This window comes from Symsagittifera roscoffensis, chromosome 10 (assembly GCF_963678635.1).
Source record: "Symsagittifera roscoffensis chromosome 10, txSymRosc1.1, whole genome shotgun sequence".
Classification (NCBI taxonomy): Eukaryota; Metazoa; Xenacoelomorpha; order Acoela; family Convolutidae; genus Symsagittifera; species Symsagittifera roscoffensis.
Genome location: NC_087071.1, coordinates 12182254 through 12210055, shown reverse-complemented (window position 1 = coordinate 12210055; position 27802 = coordinate 12182254). Strand labels below are relative to the sequence as shown.

The following is a 27802-nucleotide window of genomic DNA, read 5'->3' as shown; positions in this document are numbered from 1 at the left end:
TATTTGAAAACTTGAACTAATCGAAACTTCGTAAGCTTCGATATTATGGAAAACTTCCGAATTAATAATTCATAGACTGATTCAGTTAGCGAAAAATTTAGTTTTTTCTAAACAAGCTAATCAAGCTATGAAACTTTGAAATATTCCAAGTTATTTCGTGGAATAAACCGGTTCGTGGAAGTTTGAAGTTTTTCTAAGCAAGCGTTTAAAGCTATGGACTTTTAAAAAGATTCAATTTATTCCATAGGCTCTTTTTTCCGCAAAAAGTATAAGTTTTTCTAGGCGAGCATTTAAAGATATGAAAATTTGAAGTATTCGGAGTAATTTCAAAAACTAAACCAGTTCGCGAATTTTTTTTAGGCACGCTAATCAAGCTATGAAGCTTTGAAATATTGCAAGTTATTTCGCGGACTAAGTCGGTTTGTGAAAAAATTTAAGTTTTTCTCAGCAAGCTCTTCAAGCTATGAAATTTTGAATTAGTACAAGTTATTTCATAGTTTGAATCGCTTCGCAAAAAATTATACAATTTTCCAAGCAACCTATTAGATCTATGGAACTTTGAAATAATGCAAGCTTCTAAGCGAGCTTTTAAAGCTATTAAACTTTGAATTATTTAAATTTATATCATGGACTGAGACAGTCCGCAAAAAGTTTAAATTCTTTCGAGCAAGCTTTTAAAGCTATCAAACTTTGAATTTTATCAGATTTTTTAATAGACTGAATTTGTCCGCGAAAAGTTAAAGTTCTTTCAAGCAAAGTTTTAAAGCTATGAAACTTTAAAAAACTGCTAGTTAGTTCAAAGACTGAATCGAGTTGCGAAAAGTTCAAGTTTTTCTGGGCAAGCTTTGAGAGCTAAGCAATTTTGAACTTTTTCAGGTTGTTTCGTAGACCAAATCATTTCGCGGTCTCTCGAAGCAAGCCAATCAAGTTATGAAAATTTGAAAAATTGCAAATTGTATTGTGCAATAAATCGGTTCGGTAATAGTTTAAGATTTTCTAAGCAAGCTTTTGAAGCTACGAAATTTCGAATTTTTACAAGTTATTTCAAAAACTGAAACGATTCTCGACAATCTTTAGGTTTTTTGAAGCAAGCAATGAAAATCGAAATAATTCAAGATATTTTGTGGGCCAGATTTTCTAGGCAAGCTTCTTAAGCTATGCAACTTTGATGTAACCCAAGTAATTTCAAAAATCGATTCAGTTCGCGAGTTTTTTTTGTTTTTTCTAAGCACGCTAATTAAGCTACGAAACTTTGAACTATTGTAAGTTATTTCGTGGACTAAATCGTTTCTTGAAAAGTTTTCCTCTGCAAACTTTTAAAGCTATGAAATTTTGAATTATTTCAATTTATTCCATGAATTGAATCGATAATCGAAAAGTTTTAGGTTTTTCTCAGCATTTTTTAAAGCTATGAAATTTTTGATAGGTACAAATTATCTCATAGTTTGATTCGGTTCGCAAAAAACTAAAACTTTTTCTAAGCAACCTATTAGAGCTATGCAACTTAGAAATATTGCAAGCTTCTAAGCGAGCTTTTAAAGGTATGAAACTTTGAATTATTTCAACTTATTTCATGGACTGAATCGGTCTGCGAAAACTTGAAGTTGTTTCAAGCAAGGTTTCTTTCAAGTATTATCAAAAATCTAATCAGTTCGCGAAATTTTTTTCCAAGCACACTAATGAAGCTATGAAACTTTGAAATATTGCAAGTTAATTTGTGGACTAAATCGGTTTGTGAATTTCAAGTTTTTCTGTGCAAGCTTTTAAAGCTATGAAACCTTGAATTATTACAGGTTTTTTCAAAGACTGAACCTGTTCGCCAAAATCGTAAGTTTTTTGAAGCATTCTAGTCAAGCCAAGAAACTCAGAAAATTTTCAAGTATTTTCATAGACTGAATTGGTTCGCAAAAAAAAAATTACGTTTTTCTAAGCAGGCTTTTAAAGCTATGATATTTTGAACTACTTCAAGTTATTTCATAGAATGAATCGTTTCGCGAAAAATTAATTTTCAGCAAGCTTTTCAAGCTATGAAACGTAGAAAAAATTCCATTTGTTTCATAGACCGAATCGGTTCGCAAAAGTTTTCTTTCTTAGCATGGAGGTTGCTGTTTTTAAGTAATTCGTTCCAGACTGAAATGAAATGAAACTTTAGACAAAAGTTAGGCAGGTACTGTCTAGCCTTGAAGTTGGATTGAGTTCATCATCTTCTGATCGTTGGTTGAATGCTTCTTAAACGTTGTGCTCGATAGAAAAGTTAAAACGTTGCGTCCATAGCGCATTAAGGCTTTCATGTAATATATAAGATTAGAGCAAAGAGTTAATGTTTCTTCTTAAACGTAGCGTTTTAGAGTAAACTGTATTTGGTTCAGATCAGTCTAACGGCTGTAAGCTCGGAAAAAAATTCAAGTTGCTCAGCAGCATACGCTGTGAAACTTTATTTTTTATGATTTATACTTTAAACTAGTACAATGAAAGGAACAATGGCGTAGGCTGGATTCTTTCTCGAAAAGAAAATTGTTTTTTTTTTCTTTCAATTATCAAATTGGAGAGTTATTTTAGCCCACTACAGCTGTCAATGAAAATATTAAACACATAGTTTTCTATGAGAATATCAGAGAAATTCATACGGGTGTCTGCTATCAGTTAATTACTGTCATCAGTCTACGAGTCTACCATCAATTAATTGCACAGAAACCGGGTATCCTTGTCAGGGGTGAATCTAATGGCGTTTTTTTGGCGTGCGTTCCCCTTCAGAGTTAGTGTTCGTCGGCCTAAAATTGATTTCAAAATGCTTGTGATTAGCAAGCGTTATCGAATCGGAATGTATACTTTTTTCGGTTTAACAACTTAGTGAGCAAAATTTTCAAAATTATAAGTTTCGAATAGTTCAACGATGTTTCAATATGTTTAAATCATTTGACCGCCAAAATTCGTAATGTAGTTGATTTCCCGCCAAAACACAAAAAATCAAATTTGATTTGCTTTCATTTTTTCAAAAAGTTTCAAATGTTTTGTGATTAGAAAACCGATATCAGCAAAAAAATGTATATCTTTTTATAGGATACCTCATGAATTTTGTGAAATCAATTATTACTTTTTCTGATACAATTAAAATATATGTGAAGATCAATTTTAAAGAGGCTTAACCAACTACTACTTTTTCCACTAAAACTAACCCATTTTTTGATTAACCCAAAAGATAACTCTTAAAAAAGATTTTTTTTGGGCTTGAAATGTTGATCTTCAAAAAACATTGCAATGCAGGTTATGACCACTGGTGAATATGCGTAGCTCACTGAGAGCAGCAATATGAGTGGTCAGAAGACGATATTTGGACCGTGTAACAAAAAATTAGAACATTTGTATAGGATAAAGCTTTTTCAAAAAGAAATGACTCTATCTCTTCAATGTATGGTCTGAACATAGTCGGGTAACATTTAGTTAAGTTTAGTACAGAATTTATAAGAATATAGGACCTCAAGTTTACGAGATAAAAATTTTGAACAATTTTCCGAGATTTGAAAATATCTTTTTTGTTTTTTGATTGAAGACTTGTCCAACAATTGGTTTAAAATGATTTATTAAGCTCTCCTTTTGCTAGAACCTTTTTCTAGCAACCTTTTCTAGCAACTTGATAAGCGAAGCCTAAAGAGGCAGAGAATTTGAATTTATAACTTGTTTATACATACAAAAAAAACCAAATGAAAGCTATTAAAAATGAATCTGATTTCAAGTTTAAATCTGTATACATAAAAAAACCTAACGAAATTCAAGAAAACGCAATCTCAGTTTCAAGTTTAAATAAGATCTAACTACTCCTGAGCTTTTTTCAGTAATGTTACATTTCCTTTTTTCTTTGTTGCTAGGCATAGAAAAGGTGTCAACTTTTCCATGTGATTACTCACTGTCGCTACGGGGGTAGGCGTTGGAGTTGAAGAATCTGGTTTATGGAGCCATGGTGACACTTAAGAAGAAGTATCAGCTTTTGGGGTAAATAATAAGGGTGCCTCATTCTGCTCCGTTCCGCATAAATGATCAAAATATTCAAATTTTTCAAAGTAATGTAACTGGTTTTCACATATCGGAATAACACCACAATTTTTCTTACAAAAAATGTTTAACTTATTTTGATAATGTTGAAACATCAATCTGAAGAGCAAGAGGCTTGTCAGGATCCGTATTTTTACCAGAATCTGAAACGTAACTCGAATACTTCATTTTCAGTTCTTCATCTTCCGTAGACATCTCCAAAAAATTTTACTGAATAAAAGTAAAAGGTTTTTAGGTATCATAATGTTATTTGTACAAGTCCACTCATCAGATTAAGATTTTTTTCTTCGTTAATGATTGCAACAAAGTTACCGTAAACGGTGCCCTTAAAAATGATTCTTTCGTGATTGGAATATCGGGCCAAAACATAACAAGGCACATTTGAAGAAAATATTGAAGAAAATGACAAAGTAACGCCGAAAAAAAAGAAATTGAAATGAATTGTGAAATTTTGTCAAGCGGTTAAATTAGGTATTGGTCTTCTAAAATCAGAATTTTAGGACCTTCCATGCAGTTTCTCATCAAATTACTAAGGGAGGGCGTGTAAAATATCTATGTTACCTTGCCTGGTTTTCTATGTATATCTAATTTGCAATCGTACAAATTGCTTTTATCAAAATACATTTGAACATTATGACCTTTGACACTCATTAAAATTTTTATCAGTTGTACATGCACAAAATACTAATCCATTTGAACCAAATTGCAATTCAAAATCTTTGCAATAAAAAGGTGTGTTGATGTTGAAATAGATACAACGGTTTGCTTGCATACCTACACAATCAAGCGAAACCATTTCTTTCTTTTCAATTTTAAAATCAAGTTACTTTGAAAGTTTACTCGTTACAAGGAATAAACAAAACCAAACACCATAGCAAATGCAGATAAAAACTTCGGCGATTGCTTTTTCGATATTTCGGAAAACAGTAAAAGATTAGTGCGTGCTATAATAAAAATATATAACCAGGCTGGAAATTATGTATTCTTGAAATTTTTCGAAAAAGCAACTGAAGGAAGAAATTTCAAATAGCCAACGAAGAATAGCCATAGAAGAAATAGCCATAGAAGAAATAGCCATAGAAGAAATAGCCAACGAAGAAATTTCAAATTTGTTAAAATCGGGAAAGTCAATCCGAGCGCAAACGAATGGAATTTCTGATACTGTTGAAAATAAAGACAATACACAGTCTAATTGTAAACGTGCCAGGAAATCTCAACTTTCCTCAAAAACAAACGATTTCTTCACAATTCTTCACGATAACTTTTCTTCACAAAATGGCAGAAGCTATGTTCGAAGTTGTGTTACCCAAAGAAAGAAAACTAAAAATTGGTTTTCCAACCATCCCATTAATTTACATATTGAAGGATTTTAATGCGGCAAGAAACCTTTCATCATAAAGGAACTTTCCGTTTGCTCTGCCCTTACATTTGATACAATTCATTTTCTACCACCAGTTCAATTCAACAATTTATCAAAAGAAGAGAAAAAAGCTTACAATTGGGTATCTAAACTTCTGCACGTGCTTCGTTGGGACCTGGGTGAATACCCTTACTCATACATGGATTAAATTTGTGACAGCATTCGTTCGAGGTACCCAAATTCCCATTTTTTGCTAAAGGTACCCAAAGATCTGTTTTATTAGCTGATTACTTGAAATTACCCATGATAAAATCGGAAGATATGGCTGCCCAAAAATGAACAGTTTTTGGGTCAAGAAAAACATATTTGCGAACCAAGTTCTCTTTTGCTTCGCTTGCATCATTTAATAAAAAATTATACACGCAGTAAATCTAACGTTTTTTCGATTGAATACTAAATGAGCTGTCCAATGATGAAAACAACTTTATCGCCAAGTTTGGTGGTTTAGGCTTCGATGACTGAGCAGAGTCCTGAAAATAATTTAACACTAAGATATAAAGTTACTTTTACGCGGACAGGCATATTAGATTGTCAAGAAAAACCTATCCTGCAAAAAAACTCGAACAAGTTACTCTGAACGATATCGAAATTGATGTTTTACGGAAATCCTTTACAGTTCTTGACTACTTTCACCTGTACAATGTTCAGACTCCATAAATTTCAACAGTCACACTAGTTGTTCAATCTCAACCTGGAAGGGCTGCAAACTCAGCTAGGAGAGAGAAGACAAATCCATTTGCCTAATCAACAGCTTCCAACTGAACTGAAGGAATTAGTCAAAACTGATAATGTTGACGGAATACATTCAGTTCACGCCACTATCAAATTTCTTGCTCAATTTGCTGTAAAATTCAATTATAAATGTGATTTTGACCAGTTCACAAATATGAATTCTTCTTCTCTAATTTGAGTGGATTTGCTTGTTGAACCGAAATGACGAAGCCCATATATACCAAGTTTTTTGAAAATTATTAAGTGTATTTATTGATTGTTTTCATTTTTCTTCGTTCTTATGTGGTTAGTAGTTGATAACATGTCGGTGTAATTTTGTCAAAACTTTTATTAGACGAACTCAGAACCAAAAAACTAGAAAAAATAGTTCGAATACATATGACAGACAGAACCAAAGCAAGATATATAATGAAATACAAAACCAAAGAGCAATCGGTCAGAGAGCAAAAAAGGCGTTTGGGATGCAATTGTAACTATCAACCTTGATACAAAAAGCAAAAAATTCTTTTAACCAACATGGAACACGAAAGAATCCACTGTCGAGAACTACGATTGCGACTTTGTAGACATTGGTGGTGTCGAACAGTCTTTGTCTGACGTAAACAGAAGATCCTGCAATTCTGTTTCTCTTCCGTCTGCAGAAGTTGTCTTTGTTACATATGTCTGTTTTGTCTTCATTTTGTTATCTTTATCTATTTCAAAATTGTATTTTTACAACCTAAGTTGTGACGAGACTGCCACTTGGCTTTCCAAACTGTCCAGTACAGTTGGTTACATGTTACCAAGTCCAAAGTTATAATAAATAATGAGATCATTTCAACACAGTATTGTCTGTTTATATCCGTTTCAGGTCCCTCGGGATCGGTCAAAACTGATAAAACTTTTCATATGCTTCTCAGAGGTACATTCTGCCCAATATATAACGAGATATCTTTTTCTTATCTTCATGATCAACCCAAATACCGTTTCTTTGTTTCTCACAACAAATTTGATTTTGAATTTATAAAATTTTCCAGCTTTGAAACTTTGAAACTCATGCGTATCAGTTGGCAATGAAAGAAGATTTGGTCATCCGTTGATAGACCTAAATCCCAAAATTTCAGAATGTCTTTATTATTCGTCAAACTTAGTTCCACCATCGCCAAACATTTTTTATTTACCATCCTTGAAAGCAGAGAAAGAATTATGCTTATTGAAGCACATGCTCAATAGTCACCATTGTAGATCAATTTTGACAAGAGCTGATTCAAAGTTTATTAGGTTTCTTTGCGATTGTTTTATAAATGTTTTAATTGGGCATGTTCCAGCAAACAAAAGTTTCATCGAGAGTAAGAAAGTACCATTTGAATAAACTTTTGACCCTAAGTTTAGTAAACAAGAAAAACGAAAAGGTTTGAAAAACAATTTTTCACTGGTTAAATCAATCAGGAAATTGTGTTAAAGTTATCTGAAAAAACAGAACCTTAAGCATGTATGCTGAAGAATTCATTCTTATTCTTCGCAAAACATATGCTCCAGATGGAAAACTGTACCATAATCTCAAATCCTTCACTATCAATTTATTAATGACAAACCGTCTCAATTCAATTACATACAGCGATTTCGAGAACGAAATTTCAGCCGTGACTCTCCACCACCATTAAACTCAAACCTTACTCCTTTAACCCCTATATTTGTAGTACCAATTCTTCGAAAAAGAAATCTATATGCACTTACCAATTTCGGTGAAGATTTGCTGATGATGAGGCAGAAGAAAATGTTGAATCAGACAAGTCTCTGCAGCAAACAGGTTTAAAGAGAATTTAAAAAAAAACGATCAAAAAATAAAGGAAAAACCGCTGAAGTATTTCGAATGGTTATGGAAACCATTCAAGACCTATTGAAAGCTTAAAAAATGGAAAGAGCAAAAATAGTGCTAAAGCAGCTGTTCTAAAATGAATCCTTGACTTGAGACGTTGACGGAAATGTTTTATTCAAAGAAAACCAATACTCGTTAAAATTCAATCTTTTTGTACGATACACAGCAGAACACAAAAGTACTTGAGGGTAATTTTTATCCACAAATTTTGAAAGATTTGAGTCTTGATCCTAGTTTAGTATCTGACACTTATGCCAAACAGATTCTCCACTCGCTTAAGAGCGAAACAGCTAGGCCCTCAGCCTCTTCTTTCGTCTACGACAACACAACATCTGAGGAATCGAAGAGATCAAAACCTTCCTCTTCGAAGACTCGATCGGCAACTCTTAAACCCAGAACTAAGCAATCCGACAAAAGAAAACTCCAACAAAAAATAAACTTTTTCCTTAACGACGACGATAACGACGATGATAAAAATTCTGAAAGCAGTATAGAATCGTTTGCGATGTGATCAAAAGAATGGAAATCCTACTATCACTGAAGAAAAGAAACTCAAATTACTCCACACGAAAGGTCCAGCTGCATTCGATAGTGTGAAAAATTTAATAAATGCTAGTGGACTCTCACCAACAAATGTTACAAATTTTCTGTGATCTCAATCATCACATACAAAGTATGGATTGTTTCGTAAAGCATATCCTGAAAGTGATTGTTAACGATATCAACAAAATTTGGTCTCTTGAACTGGTTTATGTTGATAAATTGGCTAAAAATAATCATGGGTACGATATATGATAGTTGCTGTCGATTGTCTCTCTCGCTGCTTACGAGTGGAATCCCTGAAGACCAAATATGCTAAAGAAACAACCGAGGATTCAAAAAAATGATCAAAACAAATAACCAAAAAAGTTTAAACAAGAAATAGAAGAGTTTAAAGGAGGGTTCGAAAAACTATGTACTTAACGTGAAATGATCAAATCAAATACAATGAAAAAATCAACTTTTGCCGAAAGCAACATTCGATCGCTCAAAAGCATTATCTATAAGTACTTGGATTTTGAATGGATTTACAGTTATAATGAAAAATTGCAGGGATTTGTTCAAACGATTAGCTCACGCGTGAATAAAGTAACAATATTGGCTCCGGACAAGGTCACAAGAAAGCATTTACCTGCTTTAGTTTCATGAATTGCAAACAATTCATCAAAATTGGAACAGAAGCCAAAAAACTATATTGGTGTATTTGTGTGAATAGCGAAAACTGACTTGCCGTTTAGAAAAAGTTACATGCAGGTTTTTAGTCGTTTCAAGGCTTTGCTTATTGACAAAGTTCTAGTGCTAAGAAGGTCAAAAATTCTGTAAATGAGTATCGAAAACAATATATGTGGCTGTTTATGAATCGATGGACGCCTTATGTCTCCAGCGAAACTTCACCAACCTCATCCAGACCTATCGCAATGAAGTTTTTGTGCCTCCAATATGTTTGTAAGCCTAAAATCTATCGTAACATTGAAATCCACGGAGAAATTTGCATTGAGTGTGTAAGAGTTCAAAACCAATAACACTATCGTCGGACGCAGGAAAGTTGCACCGTGTGGCAGAACCAATTTGAGAAAAGGAATTACGTACTTGTGCAAACCAACTGCTTATCAAAATTTCTCTCAGCTCGAATCACTTTTAACCAAAAACTAAAAATAAACTTACTCCAAAATTATAGTGCTCTAGACGGTGTATCTAGCACTATGCGAATGTTATATCTGGATAAGGGAAGCAATTTAATGTTCCGAGGAAAAGGGAAGGAATAAGACGCACTCGATCTCATAAAAGATCTAATTCTTGACGAATCAGACGCTTCAATTTCATCGAATGAACTCTCTGATGCGAGCAAATATTAGCAAACAATCACTCGATCGCAATAAAAAACTTAAGAAGGGTATTCGAAGACTTATATATTGCATATCGCAATGCAGCCATGAGCATTTCACGAGAATTCTTCTAAGAGAAGAGAAGGGGCTCAATAAGCACGACTGAGAAACTATTTTAATCCGGATCAAAGCAAGCAAGTTGCTAACCCTCCGTTGATCACAATGCCATATTCTCCAGCAACCACGAACAACTATAGACGATCGGGATGGGTTTCCAAAAGAGAACTATGCCAGAATTCCAGTGACCTTAAATCCTGAAAGAGATCCAGGAAAAAATTTCGGCATTACAACTCCATACCCCTCCCCTGCTAAAAACAAGACTATTTCCAAACTCGCAAACCCAAGTCCTAAAGATATTGTCTCTAGTCTTGATAATTTCATATGACCAACTACTGCAACTGAGCCCATAATCTAGATTACTAGTGCATGTCAACCTACATCCAGCAGCGCTGCAAATAAAACAGTGATTTCGGCAATCAGAACTGAGACGGGTAAACTACCAAAAAGCCAGAATAATCGGTTCTCCATCGAGATTTCTACAAAAACGTGTATTGTCAAATTAGTCTGAATATCGGATTGACATGAAATCTTAGGATTTTGCACACAAAAAACCTCCAAGACTCTCTTTAGTTAGGACAGTTAATCCTGGAGATGGACTCACAGAAGCAGCAAAAGATGAAGCGTCTTTAGCAATACATTTACCGCCTATCCGAAAACAGCCTGAAACAAGTATAATCAATAAAAAAACTCTGAGATACTGCCAACCATATCCATTACTAGGGTTAAAAATCCTCGCCATTCTTGCTGGAGAGAGTTCTGATGAGCGCCCCGGGGAACTGGATAAACTTCAAATTCCTAGCACTAGTTTTGAGACCACCCCCCCCCCCCCCGAGGTCATCGCGGTGAACTGTCACCCGTCATTTCTGGAATTGTTAACTTAGCAAATCTCGTCCCCTCTCTCACGCTCACCGACTGTGAGGGTCTCCTATTTCGGGTACCTCCAGAAAACTAGAAAATTCACCAAGAAAGACTTCATTTTAACCACTGGTGGCTCCTTTCAGCCCCTAGGAATCATGCAGCCCTGAGAAGGCACCACCCTACATCCTTCCGTGAACATTGCTCGGCTGGAGCAGTGGTTCAATTTGGATTCGGTTGTAAAGATTGTAGACATGTTGGGAAGACCGATGACGTTAAACGAACTAAGAACGTGCTCAATTAACAAGCGAAAAATAATATATACTTAGATCATAACAAGCTGCAGACAAACATATAAACTCTTCTGGTTCTAATAAGGTTTGGCATTGGAACTTATTCCAATTTTTTACCATGTTTTTATAATCATCTAATTTAAACCACAATTTTTTTTGCCAATTTAGGAACTCACACAAGAGGTCTTCACTGCTTAAATTGGGGTTTTCTTCCCAATGAGCGCTTCTTTTTCTCATAACCAACGGCTCATTTTTTGTTCCAATTGCTCGTCTTATCTCCGCGTCATTCGATTTCAAAAAAAAATCCTCGTTGGGAGAAATCACATTCCGTGTCATTGATCGCCTTGCATTGTTTAACAATACCTTTTTCTCAGCGTTTTTCTTCTTTCGTCACAGCCGCATCTGTTTTGTTTACCTTCAATTTTTCAGTTTTCCTTTTGTCTCCCTTTCTTTGGCCTCAGGGAATCTGTGAGCCTGCATTGCCCAAGAAAATAAACGTAGTGCAATTTTTGTACCTATTTTTGGCTTGATACTGTTCCGCTATTTCAATGTAGAAAATTTTTTGCTTTTACTTATGTAAGGATCATTGCGAGGCCACACTGTGCATTTTGTGGATTTTAGGCGGATTCCCCAACAGGCATAAATAAGATTTTGTCGCGGAATCCGCAACATTGTTATTTTTCTTTGATCTTCTCTGCTATTTTGGATTCCACGGAGAATTAGCTAAAACACTGCATTGCTCAAATTCGCTCCAAAAACCAGCAAATTTGTGGAACCCGCAACAAAATGTGTGGAATCCGGAAACAGTTTGCGGAATCCATGAGCAAATAATAACATATATGTTTAGTAAATTTAAGCTGTCGCAAAATCGCAACTGTAACTGGAATCCGCAAAATGCAATCGGATTCCACAAATTGTAAGCGGAATCAGCATAAGTTTGTGGAATCTGCTTACATTTGCGGAATGCGCTTACATTTGCCTAATCCGGATAAACTACCTATATTCGCTCGTTGCGGAATCCGCAACAAAACCAATGTGCCGACAAAATTTACGTTGGAAGTGTTTGTCCGCGGAATTCACTAAAATTTAGTAAGAGGAATCCAATTACATTTTGGAACATATTTATAAATACTTGTCTCTGGAATCCAGGAACATACGGACACAAAATTGTGCGCCTATCCAGTGCACAGTTTGGCCTCGTAATGATTTGAGCCTTATGTTTTTCGGTCAGGATTTTGTCGGATGTGTTGGAAGTTCGGTCCTGTTAGATAGGAGACTCGGTTAAATGTGGGTTGAATTTAAAACTTCTAGATACATTTGAAATTTGAAGCAATTGTGCAATCCGCTGCTACTTGAATCAATATACTAATCAGATGTTAGAGTGATTATAATTGCATGCGCTTATAGGTCGCGGGGTGGTTTACACAGAAAATGAGATTTTCTGTAATTAACATTTTTGTAATTTTAGATTGAACATTCTAGGCATCATTTTAGCTCGTCCTCGGTGCCTTATGTAAAGTTAGTTTATGATTGACATTTTCCTGTTGCGGTGATGTTTTCACGTACTTATACGATATATGACTATTCCAAATATCATCAAGTCTATCCAGAATGATTCGGAATGAACCGTCGAATTTTTTACGGTTGATCGATATAGAGGACTTTCTTTGCGTTCTTTATTTGGGTAGCAGTTCTAGTTGGCTAGCAGCACGCTTTCTGATTTGCACACTTAAACGGAACTTCGCGCAATCTACGCGTCATCATTTTGGCGCCATTCATTCAAATTGTTAACGGGAACGCTTACATCCTGGGGCGTTTTAAGGGGTGGGGGATTGGAGTGGACGCTTTTTTCATTTTATCAGGTATTCGATCCCCTCAGCAACCAAAGAATCCCCCCTGTGATATTTTCTTATGACATCCAGTTTTTGCCGACCAGCCGTAAAATTTTTTTGAATAATTTTTTCAAAGTTTCTTGCTGCGCAGAACGTTTTATCCAAATATGGTGTCAGTAGTCTTTCAAGAGCGCTTGGAAAACAAATCAATTTAGTCGACTTTTTTCTAAAATGAAAGGTCGACAAATTTTTTGTCTATGATGCATCCTTTTAACCTTGAAACAATTTAATCACTAGTTACATTTCGCCAACGTACAATTAGAGACATAGTGACTTTTTTCAGTTGTTCTTTCTGCAAGAGAACTTCAAAACAAGTATCTCTAAAGGTATCAAAATGCTGATTTATCGCCGATATTCAATTGATAAGCTTTATCAAACTTTCAATAGGCAGTTTAGAAACTTTCAGTTCAACTGACCACCGAGTTTTGAACAAAATATGCGCGTTGATTTTGACTAAAAATGACTTGTAATCGTAAATGCTATGTAAAGATCCGATCGAATTTTTTATCTGAATTATTTTCACTTCCCTCCTTTTACTGCAATATTATCGGTAATACGCTACTAATACTTCGCTGATGACCCAGCCAATCGCATTCCTATTTTGCAGGGTTCGGAACACACTTCTTGCAAGTTTCGCATTCTTAATCGGAATGCACTTTTATTCAAGTTTTTTGGAAGATTGATTTCATCGGAATTTTTATTCGCGTAAGTTTTTTATACATATCTCGAAATACATATCTTTTTTTCCGCATTAGCCCTCAGAACTTTACTCCAGACTTCGCTTTATCGTGATTTTGCAAATTCATCTCAGCTAAGGTATTATGCTATATTTTAATTTTTTTTTCGGATATGATCAATGAAGACGCTAGGCGGAAGGCTATTGGATAGTTTATCAATAGTTTGAGATACGGCTGGCATGCTAAAACAAATAACTTTTAACTGCCTCGCCCCAGTTATCAATTCTTCGCCCGACTATCAAAAAATTATACTAAACTGAGAAATACCTTCTTTAGTGAGCATTAATTTTTTTGGTAGCCTATAATTACTCATTTCTCAAGATTTCAATGAAAAATGCCTGCTTTTGTCCTTTTTGCAATCTTTTATAAGTCATCAATGTAGAATCTTTTATGATGCTCCGGTGGAAATTTTACCATAACTGGATGAAAAACTTTCTTTACGCTTGACTTTTCTCAAGTTTTTTGTGCTCTAGATTGTAACAGGACAGTCCCTATTGACGCATGATATTTTTTTTTCATTTGAAAACGATCTTTGCTTCGTCGAAAACAAAAAGCTATTTCTTAATTTTCATATTGTTTGCTGGCATTTTGGTCTCCAATCACCTTTGGGTTTTTTCACCCCAGCGTAAATACTGGTTCTGCTTTCATTCTCTTTTTTCGATTTGATTAAAATTGTTATTATAATTTATAATTTATTAAATTATTTTGGCAACGCGTCAATTCATGCAACGTTTTCAAAAAAATTAGTTTGAATGAATGCCATTTTTGGTTATGACGCCTCAAATGGCAACCAATTGCAAATAAGAAGCTCAACCAACTCAGTGCACTTATAAGGTATAGGAGATATAACAACCATTTTTTATTGAAAAATTTGTCGGCCTTCCAAATTAGTTTCTTATCAGCCTGATCAATTAATACCTAAGAAAATCAATCGAATACTAACTTGATTTCAAAGTAAGTAATGGTAAACTCCACTTTTTGGAATGCGTGGTAGACCATTCGAACAGGTCACCGGCTGGTAAAAGAACTAATTAGGCTGGTAAAATATCTCTCGAATATAGCCTGTCCCAAATATAACGGTTTAAAATGAAAAACAAAAAAAAGTCTGTGTTTTTGTTGTGAGCTTCGAATCTGGCTCAATTTTTTCTGTTAATTAATTTTAAAATCGATTTGAAATTACTGTCTGAAATTACTCCTTGAGAAGGCCACTTCAGACCTAAACTTATCTGGTGCGATCAACGAGTCTCAAGCAGACCTACTACCAATTTAGTTTTAGGGACCATTTAACAAATCAGAAACAAAATTAGCTTTTTCTTCACATTTCAATAAGTCTAATGAAGCCGAGCCAATATTCAAGACAAATTTGCATCGCAAAGCGAAAACAAGCAGAAACCAAGATTTCAAAAAATATTACTTGTGCATTAAACCAAAATACTACTTTGTTAGCTGTAACAAAATGAGCCAGAAAGTTAAATAAACCTATCCTTATAAAATTTAGCCGAAGCTAGGTTTTCGAATCAATAAAATCATCAATAAATTTTTTGAAAAGTGGGATATTTTCATTAGGAAAAGGAAGAAACACTAGTATTGATTTAACTGGTCCACGGTTATAGTTGCGAGTTTAAACAGTTAGCTGGATGAGATTTTGGCTACAAATATATTTTTAGTCTCATTTGTATGAAATGTTTAACTTTTGTAGCGTTTTTGCTGAATTCATTATTCCTCATATTTTTATGATCTGCGGTTTATAGAAAAAGTTCAATTAAAAATAACTCTAGCAAATAAATCTGTCCACTTGAAATTACTGGAAACTTTTCAATAGCTTGGATACGAAAACAACTTTGCTAATACGGGGAGCTGAACATCAATAATTGTTCAAGGTCCTAAATTGTTTTTCAACGTTATGAGTTTTCATTTACACAGTAGTGTTTTAGTACAAACTTTCTTTTTTTTTTCGTCCTACGACGCAAGTCTTGGTTTCATTATGGGGCAATTTACGGCTCATTAATACAGTTGATGCATTTTTCATTTATCAAATGAACCGTATAAAGATATTTTGTAAACAGCAGTACAATAATAAATTGTGGACTGGACTTCAGATATTTTCTAATTCAATAAATCTTGCAAAATTCGTGAAATGCCTAAATTATACAACATCTGGGTTGATGCTTTCCAATTTATTAGATGCAATGTTAGTGTGGATGTTTGTTTGTTGTTTTCCACTTTATTACTTGCGAAATTGTGTTTTTGTATTTGACTTCACTTTTGCACCGTTGTATTGGCAATTTATTAACATATGTAGCTGTTTTAAAAGTCAGAGGTTTAAAAGTCACTTGATCGTAGGAGCAAGTCTGCAACTGCAGAAATTTTATTTTTTAAGGATTAATTTTCATCTTTTTTCATATTCAACTTTGAACAGCTACTTTTTTGTCAATTTTTTGCTAGTGTTTGCAAAGCGCAGCTTTTCCTCTCCTTAAAGTGCCTCGTTCAAGTCGTTCCGAAACCAATAAGTAAACAACGATACAATTAGCAGGTACTTTTTTGAGCAGCTACTTTTTTGTCATTTTTCGCTAGTGTTTCCAAAGCGCAGCTTTTCCTCGGCTTAAAGTGCCTCCTTCAAGTCGTTTTGAAACTAATAAGTAAACAACGATACAATACAGGTACCATCGGTTGTACACTTAATCAAATAAAAAACATTAAGTTATTACAAGTAGTTACAAAATCAAATTTTTTAGTATGTTTTTATATATCATGTTTTTGTTTGTTGCACTGTTTTTATTGTTTGAACGTTTTAAGTGTTCACAAACTGGTCTTTGTTATCTTCCATTTAAGTTTTACTTTTAAAAACAACTCCAGTAGTTAGAAACATTTTGACAGTGTCCTCAAAGAGAGATTTAATTAAGCTATAATTTTCAAATTAATTAAAAACAATTTTTCAAAATAAAGAATTTTACTGTTTGAGTCTAGGATAACCTAATTACATGAGCAAACAAAGTTATAGATCGAGAGTTAGTTTTAGCAATGTTAAATCGCACATTTTAGCGCAGAACAGAAGTCCATTTTATGTAATTTTTGAACTGCCACAATTCAACTCTAGTTGTTTCTTAAGTAACGACCTTTTTAAAACCAATTCACCTCAGCGAAGGTAGTTTATTCGTATGATTTCATTTTTTCCAACCTACTTGCAAAAAAATTCTAATTTGATGACATTTTTGATATAATTTCGATTTGTATAGTTGGAAAATGCATAGAATCTGTTATCTGATTTTTATGACTAGTGATCGGAAATCGTTATGCTTACTTGCTGAGAGGAAAGGACGTGAGATTCAAATCTCGTCGTCTGTGGCTCAAATCCGAGACGTAGCAAAAACTTTACTAATTCGAGGCTGATTTCTACTTTTGATTATTTCATTTTTGGAGCTGCTGATTTGTTTATCTTTCGCAAGTGTTTTCAAAGAGCAGATTTGGCTCGATAGGAATTTTTCATTTCAATTTTTTGAAATTTTTGTTAAGATAACTAAGGTTGGGCTAATTTAATGAATGTTAAGGCCAAAGAAAAATTCACTCAAAAGTCAACTGGCTGCAAGCATTGATAACAAATATTTGCTCATAATCTTTTCGATTTTCGTAAAACATGAAAATGAATTATGAAGTTAATACATACCTTTTTAAATGTCATACGTTTTTATCAATTGGATTTACTTTCTTCCCACGTGCAAAAAACTTGTTGTAAGTACTGAACTGGCGCACAAAGCTTCGATTTGTTTGTGTATTTTAAATTACTTTTGTGAGAAAACACTTGGTTCAAATTTTGTATATCAGTCGATTTAATCATTTTTCGTTTGAGCTTTAATTTCACGTGATTATACCTCCATTGGGTTTTTCAATGCAGATTTCGAAATTGAATAGTTCAACTCTTTGTTCAACGGACATATCAATTATTTTTTCTGAAACAAACTTTGGGCGATTAATGGGACATGGAAGGCGTTGAGACACTTATCAAAATTAGGTTGTTCACCATTTCTCTTGGCTGAATCGTACAGATTGGCTGAATCCACGCTAGTTTTGATTTTCAGATTTTGATGTTACAAAGTTAAATTATATCATCGTTGATTCTCTTTCTTTCCTGATGAGAAAGGTTCTTAGATGTTTTCCTAATTGCTCGATTAGTTTGAGCCTTACTCCTGTCCATTAGCGGCTATGTTTTCAAATTGGTCAAGTAAGCAAACACATCTTGGACTTTGATTTCTTCCCCCGAAATCTAAAATTGCAAAAAAAAACTAATTTGTCTCTTTGATCTGATTAAAAAAGGTAATATCATTTTTCAGCTTGAACAGAAAAGAAATTAAATTTGACGTCTTTAGTAGTCCGTCCGTGACCGTGAAAATTAAAGGTTACTTGGGTAACCTATGGCTACTTCAATACTTAAAAAACTGTTTCGAATATAAAAAGTAATAAACTAATTGACAACATGAAAAAATTGAAAAAAAAAATCTCAATTTATTGAAATAACAATTCCTAAGAGCAGTTTAGATGTTACTTTCAGTTCAAAGACTTTAACAAAAGAAATTGTTAAAAATGGAATAACTTGACGTGGAATTTCCATCAAGGCTGTTTTTTGACTTTTCGCTGTGGAATACACATGCACATATAAAAAAGCTTAAAGCTGCATTGTTATAATCGCTAGATTGTACAGAATTTGTCATGGCTGAATGCGTTCTTATTTTGTATTTCCGGAAGTTTAATTTGATGCTACAAGATGAAATTATATCATCGACTTTTTGATGAAAATTTTTTAAAAAGTTTTCCTATTTTCCTGATTAAACTGAGCTTTACTCCTGTCCAAGAGCGGCTTTACTTTCGTGTCTCCTGTCCAAGAACGCCAAGTAAGCAAACAAATTCTGGTCTTTTATTTTTCCTGATTTCTAACATAATTAAAAAAATAAACTTTCTCTTTTATCTGATTACAGTAGACTGAAATACAAGCTTCAGTTTGAACGAAAGTTACGATAAACTTGATGTTTTTATTCATCCGCGCAAAATATTGGCGACTTGGGTTACTTAAATAGGTAGAAAAACGGTGTTGGGGATTAAAGAAAAGTAATTAAGTAATTGACAACATGAAATAAGTTTTGGGATTTCTGCCAAAATTGAAACAAAAGCAATTTTTTGATATAACATTTCCTATGAGCAGTGTATCAGTTCAGATTATTTCACTAAAAGATTTGGCTAAAAATGAACGTTATCTGTAATAATCGTAGATATTTACAAGTTGTGTCCAAACCTTTTGATAACCAATTTTTAAGTTACTTGAAAAGTGAATGTTTAACGATTGATAAGAAAACCATTGTAACGCTAAACAGTGTTTGTGAAATTTAAGCGAGCTCTGCAATAGCTGAAAAAAATGTCCCGTGGATTTTGCAACAAAGCTGTTTTTTGACCTTTTTGTCGTTGAATCCAGATATAAAAACAACTTAGAAACTGCACTTCTATAATCGCTCTTTTCGGATTCTGTTACACAATAAATGGTAAAAAAAATTGTTACAAGTTTTTGTATGTATGTTTCGCAACAATTTGGCGGGTTCCGTTTCAAGTTTTTTTTATACATTCAGAGGCATAGGAACAAACAATTGCCAAAAGATGCGTCGCATGAGAATCAAAATTGGCCTCGTTCTGACCTATTGCTTCTGAGTATCATAATATTTAAACTTCAGGCAAATAAACCACTAATAAGAACCGGAGGAAAACGGTCATTTTTGAAACCAGCAGTTGTTCTTCTATTCTATAAGACATTTAGACAAAAAGTTGTTTGGCATGATTTCAATTCAGTCATAGGGACAAATATGTTTGAAGGCGCCTTTATGTCATATTTTACACTAACCAAGTTTGTAGACTCCTCGAGTAAAAAACGACACATTTAAGCTTTCCGTTCCCGAACTCGACGAAAAGTCAAAATGGCAACAATTCAAGTTAAAAAAGTGTATAGGTGCGTTAGAAAAATTCATCGCTAGAGAGCGAGAAAATATTTTTTTATCCGACTGAGCAGAAAAAAAATCAAAAACAAATAAAAAAAAGATCGCTGTTTTAACACCAGAAACTACCTAAGGTTTGACTGCATATTCAGAGTTGCCAACAGCGGATTCCTGAAGTCGAGAAGTAGACTTGAGGTCTCAATTCCTGACAGGAGATTTACCCACTCGACCAGTGTATGATATGAACACTTCTTCAAAAATAGCGCTGCCTTCAAATGCTCAGGAAATTGCATCAGGTAAGATCTTTTTTGAAAAAATGATGTTTTAGAGGTTTTTCCAGGATGAAAACTATCTGAAGAGTTTAAAAACGTTCGGTATAATTTTTACACGTCATTCGTACGTAACCAATTTTTTTTGTTTCTATCATAGGGTGGAGTAGGAACTTTGGATTCAGCAGCGTTGTTTTTCATTCAAACTTAAAAAAGACATTTAGGTGTCAGATAGGGTCTAGCTACTCGCCATAATATCTCTGGGCTATCTTCATTTTTGGGCTCTGTCTGCATTTTATTCGACTTTGTTTTCGAAACTGACTGATTCTTAGAGAGTGATTATTCAACAATCTTCTTCAGATAAAAGAAATTGTGGTATAAATTAATGGTGCATACAAGATAAAAACATGATGGTCCGTATATATCGGTGAGAACTATAAAATAGGGTTCTAGTTGCAGTTATCCACTTCTAGTTGCATTTGCTGAATTCTAGTTGCGGATAGAGAATTGGGTTTTCTTTCTGGTTATCAAAAAGGAACGTGTCGTTTCTGACCCTGGGCTTTTTTTCTTTCTTGTTTTAAATCTTTCCGGAAAATCCATTCCCTTTACCAGCAGGTTTGGTAAAGGGAATCAATAATAAGTTAGAAAGGTGAGCGAAAAAGCTAATGAAAAAAGCTTGGATTGGGCAGTAACAAGTGAGAAGCATCCGATTATATTAAAAAAGGACAAAAAACCACAGTTTTAGTTATGCTAAGTGGACACCCCTTGTAAGAGATATCAGATATCAGCTGGACATTTTTTTTACCAAATCATCAAGCAGAGAGTTGTGCATAGACATTTTTTGTTTCATTTTCGATTCATGGTTTTTTTTCTCTAACATCATTTTAGTTGAGCCCAGTTTGGTTTTTTTTCAGGAGTTTTTTTTGAAAATTTGATTTCAAAAAAACGGAAGCATGATAGTACGGTTAAACGCTGTACCGTTTTCTGACCTCTTGTTGGGGCCAGCATTTTGTCCGATGGTAGATTAATTTTGTTTTTGTAAAGTTTTTAACCTTTACGAAAACAAAGTCTGTCTCCCATCCGACAAAATGCTGGCTCTAAAAATACTTCAGAAAATTGGTAGTTGAAACTAAATGCCGTAAGATTTTTTTGACTTCTAGGAAGGAAAACGTGCCTTTGGATAATAAATAGTAGGCTAATCGTGCTTAGGGCGCAAAATCCTGTGCGAAAGAGTGAAAAAACTTCAAGCTCTGCAATTTGTGATTAGAAATGGAGACAGAAATTAAACGCAGGCTTGTTCACTGCGGTTTTGGATTCCTGAGGGATTTAATTTAAGGGAAAGCGTTGTGACAGGAATCAATAATGTGGTTGGGAAGTGAACGATGCTAATGGACATTTTGTTCTATTAGGGCCTCAGGGTGATGTAATTTGCATTTTAACAAAAAGAATCCCTTAGTTTTCCGGCTGCATTGATTGATTATCTGTCAATGCCAGTTTAGCTATTATCCATGAAGCATTGGTCAAAACCAAATAATGGAGATGTCTTATATATTGGAGATCTAAATTTTGTTTCCGCTTCAAAACCTTGTGATTCGTTTTGAGTCTTCTACTCAGCTCAAAATGATTAATCTGGTTTGTTTATCAACCGAGTTTAGGTCAAAACGAAAGATAAGTATAAAAAGGTCAGTGACGCTTTTGCGAATTTTCAGTTGATATTTTTATAAGGCTGTTATAACGAACAGCTTGTCGTTCAAAAATCCCCATGGCAAAGTGCAATTACATTGGTAAAGGTAAAAGTCCGCGGGAGGCGTACCGGGAGAAAATCAAGTATGGCTTTTGAGAGTCTGCATTTTCGAAAAAAGAGCCTCTGCTAAAGCATGAGAGACAAAAGTCGTGCAAAAAGTTAAAGAATACAACAAAGTGATACAGATAAAATCATGATAATTTTTTTCCAAATGTTTTCCGAAGAAGTTGTTTTATAAAAAGAAGATCAATGTAATTACATCAAGATTTGATAAAAAATGTTGAATAGTTAGCTAATTTGCCTGTCTGGCTCGGATTTTTTTTGGTTCATGCGAAACTGTATCAAAAACATAGCTGAGAGAAAAGTAATTTTGAAGTCGCAAGTAGTTTCAGTGTAGCAATGGCTGTTCTGCTTTGTTTGAAGGTTAATCCACTGAGTATTTAAAACTTGACGTTACAAACGGCTGATACTTTAAAAAGGCTATAAAATTGTTAAGAATAGGGCAAATAATTTTAAGATTTTTGTTCTGAAATTTTACTATTTTACTAAGGAGATTGCTATAGTTAAAGATGATCAAGGTTACTAAATATCTGTAACGCAGTTCAAGTTGTAGGCATTCAATTCAACCATAAGTTAAAGACCAATTGAAAACGCAACAGCAGAGGAAGCTTACTTTGGACTTTTTTTAAGAGTAAAAGAGGCTGCGGACGTGGGTATTCTGTTCAAGGATAATTTTTGACAAAAAGAAACCGCAGAAACACAATTAGTTTTTTTCCTGAAATTTTGTCGCACTGGAGATACTGCTGTGAAATGGGCAATAGTGCATCTTTATTTTTGGTGCCCCACTCGATTTTTGCAGCATTTTTTGATATCGCAAGATAGTTATCTTCGCTTTAGATTCTAGGGTATTCATAATGTAATTCAAGATACCAGTTGCCGAAATGTAAAATACCAGTTGCATCCTAGGTCATTATCAGGGTTGAAATGATAGCCCTTGCTCCTCAGTTTTCTTTGTAGACTCGTGATTTGTGATCGTGCATTTTGCACAGTGTTTATATTTTGGTGAGTCAATTCTTTCACATTTAAAATTTTTGAGTTGGAGAATCCAAGGAAACAACAGGTACTAAGTTTTAATACTGCTGTCTGGCCAGTTTGTCAGATGTTTAGTTGAAAGGCATTCATAATTTTTAATTGAAGATAAAGTAAGTCTCATTAGGAAATTAGAATCACGCTTCCAATATACTCTCAGTCAAGGTAGGAGAGATACTTTATACAATCTTTTGTGAGATGAGTTTCGCTAATGCGCAATTTGCAAAACAGTGGTTTTATATTTGCCCAGCCTGGCCAGTCGTCAACAGTCTATGATCATACCTGATCAGAGACTTGATTTGCTTCCTGGTCTCCGGACCTAGAGACGTCTTCCTCACTATCTTGATTTTAGTCAACGTCTTAATTATCCGCCTGTTCAACGAAATTTGATCTTTCGTTTTCGTCCTACTCATCAGTGTAAAACTTTTGATTTTATTCGAGGCCGGTATCTATTTTTTTGATATGGGTTGAAATTGTGACTGCTCTCTGGATAGCCATTATATGTTAAAACTGCAGAGACATGACAAATTTTGTTGTCTTCTTTGCGATGGCCGGTAACATTTTGAAAGGCTGACTTTGCACATTTTATCATCTCGTCATTTTCGATTCTGACAAAGTGATTTCTTCTGCGAATAATAGAGCATAGGTCTTCGACGGTGAATTTTTGGGGTTCTCGGAGCAGAACTTTTTTTGTACTTGCAGAGCATTCCGCCAATGAAGTGCTCTCATACTCGCATGCTTCGCTCTTTGCTCGGATTATTCCTGCATCGTTGTCATCTAGTAGCCAAGCTGCTATACGACACAAATAAGATATGAAAACTTGTGCATCTTCAATTTTGCTTTCGAAAAATCTGTTTCGCAATTTAAATCTTATTCGCTAAATCGGTCAAGCCCTGTGAATTGATTTCGCAATTGACCAAAAACTTGTTCGCAATCGTTTCGCACAGCTTCATCAAGATTTGAATACAATTCGAGGGCTCTTCTATTTATATGAAGATCTAAACATTGAGCTTGTTGATTCTGTGCTTCTGCTACGCTGGCCACAATGATATTAGCTTGAAAAGTTCTTCAAACTTCAACCAATCTTCGAATTTTTCTCCAGTAAACGGTGAGATTGAAACGTAAAGTGGATATGGTGCTGCCATAAAAGTTTCGATAACAAAAATAGAGAAAATTGCAGTTTGCAGTCAAGCTGTTCGTATTTTTTTGAAAATGATGCAGCTATGATGTTTTTAAAGGTTTCAAAAAAATGTTTTCAAGTTTCATTGTGAATGAATTTTTTTTTGTATTTTGTTGCGAAATTTCTAACTTTTAGTAGTATTGGTAATGACCTCTTTTAAAACGTCCAATTGTACATCTTCAAAATTACAAACTCATTAATCAAGATGAATATAATTTTAGCAATACAAGGGCTTGTAGTAACGCAGAGTTAGTGGTTCCATTTTTTGCTTGATTTAAAAGCTGTTTAATAAGTTTGGTTTTTATTTCATTCTGTTATAGCTAAAGAATTTTGAATAAGTTAGTTTTTTTGCCAAAAAACGCCACTATCTTTGCCGCTACATAATAACTGCAGGTCATTTTCTTTTTTTTTGGTTCTGTTTGCGTTATTATTCCGCTATATTTTGAAATTTGCTCAGTTTTAGAGATTCAATTTAGAATTGTCTCTTACAGCTAAAAAAAATCACAGCTTTATAAAAATGGTGCACCCAGTTTTTTTTAAATGGTATTTAATTGATGCATTTATATCGGTCAGAACTATAAACTAGGGTTTTAGTTGCAGTTATCCAGTTCTTGTTGCATTTGCTGAGATCAAGTTCAAGTTGCAGATAGAGAATTCGGTCTTCTTTCTGGTTATCGAAAAGAAATGTGCCGTTCTGACACTCGCCGTTTCAAAGCCTTAACCGTCATGATTTCAGCTGCAGCAAAATTGTTCGAAAATCTATTTTAGTGTTGAATAAGCACCTCGAGAGGTAACCTATTTAGTTGAATTTAGAGCAAAGAGTTTATGTTTCTTCTTAAGCGGAGCTTTTTAAAGTAAACTTCATTTTGTTCAAATTAATCTAACTGCTGTTAGCTCGGTAAAACTTAACTTCGCTCAGCAGGATACCGCGTGAAATTTTTTTGGATTATTATTCCGACCACTCTGATAGAGGGGGATGTTTTTATTTTCAAAATTTGTTAGGTTGACCAAATTGATTCTTTGAGAGCGTTCCCAGAAAACTAGAAAGGCCTTATGTTGATAAAATTGTCTGCAACGCAGTCAAATTAAAAAAAAAACACTTTTATTTTGGATCTTTTTTTCGAAAGCTTTTCGTTATTTTGGCCCCTTTTTCAGTGAGAGGGTCGAATCTCCGAGGAAAAGATGCCCGCCCCTCCTGTAAAATTTTAGGTTTTGTCGATGAGAATGTATACCTGCGAAAAAAGAAGCCAGCACCGCCCCCTCCTCGTTTTGAACATAATATGCATAAGAATAGTTCCTAGTTTTTATGTCGAGCCTCAAATTTGGCTCAAACTTTTCTGTTAGTTCTTTTTCCTTTGTAGTGTTTGTTCTACAATACTTTTACAAAGTTGTCACTGAATTTATATTTTAAGTCGAAATTTTTCAGAGCAGACGACGTCTGCCGATCCCACTACTTCAAGATCTTCAATCATACCCCCCTCAGAATTTTCTTCTACAGTGTTCTGTGATCGTCATCCAAACTACCCACTCAGGTATTTCTGTGAAAGCGCCATATGTAAAATACCCATCTGTGAAGAATGCTGGGAAAATTATCACAAAGACGAAAGTCACAGAGTTATTCTCTTAAAAGTTCATCGTGGGCCTCAAAACGAAGTCCAATACCGCCTGGCAAAATACAAGTCTGAGTTCAAGGGTGTTGCACAGTTTTTGGAAGGAGAATGGGAAAATCTCCTGAAGCAGGTTGAAAATGCGGAGAGAAAACAACAAAACGTAATGCAATCCAAGTCAGCAAACGAGTTAGAGTCAAAGTCAAAGGAAATTAAAAATTTCTTAGAATTGCATGGGAATGATGTTTACCAGTTTAGGTCAAATTTCCTCTCTAAAATTGATAAACTGCAAAAATCACGAGAGGGTATTTTCGGCAATCACAAAAAGAATACTGAAAGTTCGTCACTGAATAACGGTGCTCCAAACTTTCAAAAATCGATGTCGAGCAAGAAAAAGAAACGAGAATTGGTGGGAGTGACAAAGCATTTAGTAAAAGATTGCACTAGTAAAATTCGCGTTGCAGCGGCGTACAATTCAAGTACAAAAGAATTATTTAGCCCTGAAGTGGGAAGTGATAATGTCATAGTGTTTTGCATAGACGAGACAAGTCGAGAAATTGAAGTAAAACGCAAACTGAATTTGCAGTCACTAAGAAGGACAAAAGGTGGAGTTGAAGAATATTTAGTTTCTATGGCAATGGACTGTAGAAACACACTCTACGGAGTCATATGGCGGAAAAGTGACCAAAATAAGAGATTGGAGGTACTCGATCAGAACAATTTAGCAAAGATTGGACAACTTGACACTTGTGGAATTGAAAATGGCCGCGGTTTTTCTTGGAAAGTTGGTGCGTTCGGTGATACTGTTGTGCTAGCAGTTCATTGCATTCGAAACTTGTGTTCGACGAAATGGTTGGGTGTGACTGTGTTTAAAAATCAACTTAGACAGAACACTATATCGTTAAACATTTATTCCGGTCAAATTGCATCCTACCTTTTTTTGCCCAACGAGAAAATATTGCTGCTATCTTGTGACAAACATGTAGCAGTGGTTTGGTTGCCACCTTTATCAACGCCATGCTCAGTATCTGATTCCAGCTCGGAAACGCAGTCTTTGGTATCCGTAAAAACGTCAACAACTACAGCGACCAACCAGTTATTATCTGGCGATGCTGTGGATCCACGCGCTGTTAAAATCGTAAAATTGCCTACTACAGATGAAATTAATACTTCAATTGTGTGGATAGCTTCGGATGACCAGCCTTCAATCGAATCTCTCGAGGGATACTTATTCGTCTCCGAACAATGCCCTAACTATGTTAACTTTACACTGCATGTGTTTAAAGTTGATTTAGAAAAAGTTCTTTCAACGAATGAACACGAAAGAGAAATGACATCACAGCACATACCCAAAATCACATCTCTTAAAAATACGGACGTTGTTATTCCCATTAGCAACTCAAAAATCGTTGCCACATTAGCTAGTGGAGACAAAGTCAGTAGAATAGTGCTGCTTGATCTAGAGTACCAGAAAGTACCTTGAACAGACAAACTCGTATCATCAAACTGCCATACATAACTTTCTTTGCATCGGACTTGAACCTTCAGCTAACCTATTTTTATATAATTAAAATTATTCATGAAATCAAAGAATCATTTTTAGTACGATATTTTGGATGAACACTAACCGATTATGATCTATCACTTCTCAACAATTGGTGATTCTTTATAATATACGTTTTACAAATCTTACAAGTTAACTTTTTATAATGATTTGAATTTAAAGTTTTCCTCAACTATTCAATAAATATAATTTAAGATTTAAAACATTAAGGTACCCTCCATAGTAACTAAATTGCCCACCATATGTGCGACATTTATGAAAAACATGGTGCCAAAAAGCCGCCACATTTTGCTCAAATAATTTCCCACCAAATTTAGTACAATTTTTAAATCACACTTGAGAATTATTTTGGCGGATATTTGAACAAACTTCTCATAAGATAGGACTAAGCGAATTGTTGTGGAAGTGTTGATTTCCTTTTTTCAAGAGTCTGTTTTATGGTAAAAAAGAAGATCCGTAGGATTTTTCTAGTTTGAAACTTGTTTAGGGGCTGCTATAAGTACAACTGAAATAAAAATATAAAAATGAGTTAGAAGTTGTAATATTTTTTCTAGA

The 27802-nt window shown here is 34.5% G+C and overlaps 1 protein-coding gene across 8 annotated transcripts in view; it reads left to right on the top strand.

Annotated features, from left to right (window-relative positions):
• The window catches only part of LOC134855645 (uncharacterized), a 30531-nt gene extending 3137 nt beyond the window's left edge, over window positions 1–27394 (top strand). For 2 of the 8 annotated variants that reach the window (XM_063872206.1, XM_063872207.1), the window contains exons 3-4: window positions 19947–20090; window positions 25503–27394. In XM_063872206.1, coding sequence (XP_063728276.1) covers window positions 20036–20090; window positions 25503–27166 — 1719 coding nt within the window. In that variant the 5' untranslated portion in view covers window positions 19947–20035 and the 3' untranslated portion in view covers window positions 27167–27394. Of the gene's footprint in view, window positions 1–17546; window positions 18709–19928; window positions 20091–25502 lie in introns of those variants that run through there. The other 6 variants (XM_063872211.1, XM_063872212.1, XM_063872213.1 and 3 more) reach the window with 6 other exon arrangements.
• The last annotated feature ends 408 nt before the right edge of the window (window positions 27395–27802 follow it).